Source organism: Nicotiana attenuata, unplaced genomic scaffold (genome assembly GCF_001879085.1).
Source record: "Nicotiana attenuata strain UT unplaced genomic scaffold, NIATTr2, whole genome shotgun sequence".
Taxonomy (NCBI): Eukaryota; Viridiplantae; Streptophyta; class Magnoliopsida; order Solanales; family Solanaceae; genus Nicotiana; species Nicotiana attenuata.
The window spans coordinates 44,812-50,593 of record NW_017671190.1 but is presented as its reverse complement, the minus strand read 5'-3'; the positions used below and the strand labels follow the sequence as shown (position 1 = coordinate 50,593).

Sequence of the window (5,782 nt, the reverse complement as noted above, 5' to 3'; positions counted from 1 at the left end):
GGGGAGGGGGTGAGGAGAGTTGCATAAAAAATATTTTCCTAAAAAAAATATTTTCTACTCTCTAACCAAACAATAGAAAATATTTTCCGGAAAATGTTTTCCACTCACCAACCAAACAAGGGAAAATAAGTGATAAAACCACTCATTTTTCATGAAAACATTTTCTAGGAAAACATTTTCCATGGAAACCATTTTCCTTCATACCAAACACACCCAATATTTACAATTTTTTTCATTTGTTCTTGCAGCTACTACTACCAATTCACCGTGCTAGTTGCAAGTTTTATCCTACTTGACTATTAAACCACTACTCTCCTTGAACCTTGCATACTCTCCTCTAATAACCCCTACTACAGAAAGTTAAAAGGCTTGATATATTTTAAGACAGGCCTTGTATTAATCATATATGACAAAAATCAGCTTCTGAAATTCAGCAAGCAAATCTGAAAATCACCAGCTTATTATTTACTGATTTGGCAATATGGTAGCTGGATCTTTTATTTTCCAGCATCCTTAAACAACAAAAAGAATAATAAAACCCACCTTTGATCTCCACTTGCTAAGGCTCCAAATCTAATACACCAGGTTTATTTTAGTGTTTTCTTACCATCTGAGTTCCCAATGTTTCTTACCGAGCATATAATGCTAACGATTGCACATGTTTAAGCTCTTTCTGGTTTTTTCTTGACGAGAACTATCTGACTAGATGCAAAGTTCTCTTGCATATACAGGAGATATTTTTCATACATTCATGTCAGAGTAGCTTTTTTTCTTTTTAGAATTCTGTGTGCAATCCTTGTTTGCTCTTTGGGGAAGATAGGTAGAGAATTTTGTTGATTGCTCAAACTCATTTCGCCTTTGAATTGTACGGATTCCTTCGTATTTTATTTCTTACAGCCACTTCCATTAATCAAATTCTCATATAAAGGGGAGTATTTTTTTTAAATCCCTCCTAATTTAGGAGGATTTATAGTGTTTCCATACTTTTCCTCCCGCGTGGCTCGAACCCAGGACCTAACGATCGTGGAAGGAAGTGCTGTTTACCAACTGAGCAAGCCTCACTTGTCAATTAATGGGGAGTATATTAATATCCAACTGCACTTCTTTTTCTCTGACAAATTCGTATCTAATTTCTCTTTCCGGAATAGGAAAGCCCTTGCAGCTGTCGCCCAACATTCATGATGTTGACCAGAGCACTTGAACAAATTAATAAGCCCTGAGAAGGCAAGTTACCTCAAAGAGCTAATTTGACAAAAGTAATAACATCACACTCACCTTGAGTAGAAACTCCGCATTGAAAGAATGAAGTTGAGGATCACAAGTTCACCTACCAAAACATAGATTACTCCAAATCTGACATACCATCTGAACTCTCTAATGTAGACTTTAGTTTCCACTACATTCATAATAACAATGGAAATCCAAGCAAGTGCCTGAATGCTCAAAGAAACCATCTGGAAGAAAAGAGTACATATATCAGTTGGCTATATATATGAAGAAAGAACTTTCACTAGACTGGTGTACAAGTAAGGTTATCAAAATTTCACAGGTCTGTATAACTAAAGGTAAAGAGCTGATCAGATCTATGAGCATGCAAGCTCTCATGCAACTTTTTTTTCTTCTCCACAGTCAGACCTACTAATCATATTGCAGACTATTGACTATCAGGCTATTTGATATTTCAAAGAGGCATGAGCACCAATACTTGAATAACCAGCAAAGGATGTTCCAAATATCATTTGTATCAAAATCATCAAAAGAATGTGTATAATATATATTTTTGTTTTGAATTTCATATATTGTTACATGATAATCAAATGACAAAATCAGTGTCTACATTTTTGTCCATTATATACAGTCCATTCTCCATATGCTGTTTTTGCTTCTCTTACTGTTTACAGCTCCTCCTTGGTGCTTGTACTCCATATCTGATAAAACTACAGTTTCAGATCTTATTTAATGACACTTCCATTTGATATATAATGAAGCTAACAAACTGATAGAGTCCATCTGTTCCTTGAATTTATAAAAAGAACTATATCTGTACTTTGCTATATATACTTGGCAGCAGCTTAGAGCTGTCATCAATAAAATTTTAATCACTGTTCACTGGTAAGAAATATGACACTTTCTCTTTTGGAACGTTTAAAAACATTCGATATCATTCTATCGTGCAATTTTGCTCCATATGTTTAGAACTTTCAAGAATTCAAATTCATATAATTATTCAAATTTTTAACTTTGACGTGACATTTGGTCTATCAAGCAAATATTCAACCTTTACTCTAATAGTTTTTCCACTACAGAATACACAAGTTTAATTAACATCTTAAACTCCATAGCCTTTCAAACAAAGAAGGCAATTTAAGTGACATGAAGTTTTTCCTTAAAACTGAGAACTTAGAGATTAATCTGTTTCACTTAAAGAAAACGCAGTGTTGAGGTTACTTAAGGAACACATTGTGTTGACTGCGTATGTTGAATATTCAGAAAATAGAGATGTGAGCAAAGAAGCTTGAAAAAATGACTTCGTCCACGATATTGCATAGAAAGAGAATGGCAAAGAAAAGAATAAGAAAAAGACTCTGTTGTAATTTTGCCTCAACTACAGCTGAGGATGCAATAGAGGAGGCATGGGCTTCTCAAGGATGGAACCTCTCCCTCAGATGCAGAATCACTTTTAGATTGTTGATTCCTTGTAAGACACAGGGTTCCCTGTAATATGTAATTATTTGACTGCCAGTACCATCTTAGTGCTGATGAATATACTGTTACCTTACCTTAAAAAAAAATTCAAATTTTTTATTGCTATAATATTTGTTATTTTAGGATTGATATAATCCACTTGATTTATTTCAATGCCTTCAACACGGGTGCTAGAACACCTCGTAGCCTTCCAGCAGGCAGAAAATTAGGGAAAGCTATTAATTCAAGACTACAATCGTAATATATAAACCCAGTGTGAGATAAATATCAGTCCTCCAAACTATTACTTTAAAAATGTCATTGTTAACGGCTAACTCATTATAAGTGAATATATCATAGTTCTGTTATAAACTTATAATAACCTATTAAGTAGATCAATTTTGTCCTTTCATGTATCTATCTAAATTCTGAAGATTCAGTAACTAGCAAGTTCTAAAATCCTGAGACTTTTTTTTTTTAGATGAGGGGCTGAACAGGTTCTTACGAACTTACCTCAGGACAATGACTATGGAGAATCATCTGAAGAAGTAGATGATTTGGCTACCTGTGGTGAATAGTTGTAAAGTACCAACTACCACACTGCCCGTAACTGCAGCCCCTTAAAGGCCTTATATGGCTACGTTACCCCACATGTCTCATTTGGGCTTTTACCTCTCATTCTTGTCCATTTGGTATTGGTACAAAGTGAATTGGTTGACTGTTCATGTAGTTTTGATTCCCATTATTAGTCCTTTGGGGTGATTCTTATATAAAGAATTCACTAGCACTAGTACCTTAAAGTAAATTCTTTACTAACTTAAGGCAGTTAAATTACATAGCACGCAATAAGTCGCCTACCAAATACCTATGAAATTGAAAGGGGAAGATAATTTAAATTCTTTGAAAGGAAATTTGTGCATAGTTATACATGCCAACTGCAGGTTTTTCTAATTCTGATAGGTACATGCAATTGCAGATATGCATAAACAAGTCGGTAAGAGAATGAAAACAAGCATGAGTTTTGCATGACAAAAGGAAAATCGTGATGTCAGAAGGGCATGAGAAAAATATGAAAACCCATAAACCACACTAAGAAGTAGATATAACCTCAAAAGGAGCAAGGCCAGTTTCTGCATCCAGATTGAAGATTGAGATGCCCATAAAAAATCTGAGCAAGGGTTCAGCAGCACAACAACTTCCCAGGAGGATCAATATGTAATTGTAGTATTTCGACCTCAACTGGAATCTCCGAATTTTGTGGTCCATCCTGACCAGCCATAACCGATACGCACACAACACAAAGAGAACCAAATAAGATATGCAATCAGCTGTTTCAATAGCACAAGGTGTATATGCACCAAAACCGCTATTAGTTTCTTTGGCCCATATCCCATTCGCCACCGGCTTGCAATACCAAACAAATGCATGAAAACTCATTTTCTGAAACTACTTAACTAAACATTCACCACAATAACGGTCCTCTATACTATACAACAATTACGCCTCAATCCCAAGCAAGTAGGAGTTAGCTACAAATAGCGGTCTTCTGTATGCCAATGAAATAGTCTGGTGTGCACTAAAGCCTCTGCGTATTCAAACCTTCATCCCTTTCAATCAACCAACCATCGCCATAGCTGTATTTAACAAATTACTGCAATTAAGGAAAAAGACATACGCAGCCATTAGTTAGATGAGGAGAAATGGTGAACAAGGTGTCGAAACTCATACCAATGCTTATGACAGAAAGACTACTATTTCCTACGGGGAACACAATATTCAAGTGATTTAGTAATGAGAGGAAGAATATATGTATTGATAATTCGACTTATTTAAACTGAATATCTAAATTGAATCCGTAGGCTAAGCGGGAAAGGGCGAGAGTGGAGTTAAATACCATGACATTGAAACAGGCGTACTGACATTAACCATTTACCAGCTTAGATAAATCCCTTAGCCCCAAAATTCTACTAAGTATACATTAAATTAGAGTAGTTAACTTCAAATTGAGATAATTAAAAGCAATGTCATACATAAAAGTAGTATCAAAATCCTAAACAATGAGATGACGGAGTTTTGCAAGAGTACCTTTTGAACTGAAGGACTGAACTCAGCTGCATAGAAAAATGACAATCTGCAGCGGTAATATATGATGACAAAAATAGTGGAAATTAAGGAACGGCCAATAAAAAGAAAAAAGAAGTGTAGAGTCCAACAGAGAATCTGAAAAGGGTCAAATGAACAATGTTGGAACTGCTAGCGTCATGGCTTACGGATACATTTTTTAAAACTAATAAGGACAGGAACAAAATATGAGTGTTTCTAACAATTTTGGAAGCATGTGATAGAGACTGCCGTTGAACCGAGAAATAGAAAGAAACAAAGTATACAATAGAAGTGGTATTAAAGGATAATAATTGTTATCCTTCATTTTAGGAGTTTGTTATCGGCTTCCCATTTATTAGTGTTAGGATTTTATCGGTTTCCTTTCCTCTATTCTAGTGTATCTTTTTCCAATAAATTTCCTGTAATCCTCATCCTCTTCCTTTCGAACTACAAACATGGGAATCGCTGAAATAGCTCTTTGATTGAAAAAGGATGATTCATATAATACATTACTCCACTCGAGTCCAACAAAATCTTATCACAACAATTTGCTCGTATTTTAGTTTCTATCTGCTCTATATAAAGAGCATGTTGTTTATTAAATATAGAGAGAATAGAGCAATCTCGTTGTATACTATTTCAAGAAGTAACAATTATATATACAAATACATAGTGTCGGGGATATACTATTAACCATGCGGTTTAGACATAATATTTTGTTTTACTCTTTATGGAATAATTGTTTATTTAATTTATTCAATTCAATAAAGTAATATTTTAAATATTTATTCAATTCAATAAAGTAATATTCAATTTGTTACATGTGTGCCATTTTAGTTATGTAGTAGACAATTTAGTGTATAGAGTCTTAGCTCATGCACAGAAGATTAAATTATCGGTTCTCATAATTAATAAACTATGTTCACAATCAAAGATATTATTGGACAAAATATCTTGATGATTGTAGCACAAGATTATAGTATAATTTATCTTG

General features: G+C 34.3%; 1 protein-coding gene across 6 annotated transcripts in view; it reads right to left on the bottom strand.

Moving 5' to 3' along the window:
• LOC109206554 (ABC transporter C family member 12-like) overlaps positions 1-5,024 on the bottom strand; it is a 51,556-nt gene extending 46,532 nt beyond the window's left edge. The window contains exons 1-3 of one of the 6 annotated variants that reach the window (XM_019369388.1): positions 4,771-5,024; positions 3,793-4,336; positions 1,276-1,454 (exon numbers count right to left, since the gene is read on the bottom strand). In XM_019369388.1, coding sequence (XP_019224933.1) covers positions 1,276-1,454; positions 3,793-4,122 — 509 coding nt within the window. In that variant the 5' untranslated portion in view covers positions 4,123-4,336; positions 4,771-5,024. Of the gene's footprint in view, positions 1-1,275; positions 1,455-3,792; positions 4,337-4,579; positions 4,677-4,770 lie in introns of those variants that run through there. The other 5 variants (XM_019369390.1, XM_019369387.1, XM_019369386.1 and 2 more) reach the window with 5 other exon arrangements.
• Positions 5,025-5,782: the final 758 nt, after the last annotated feature.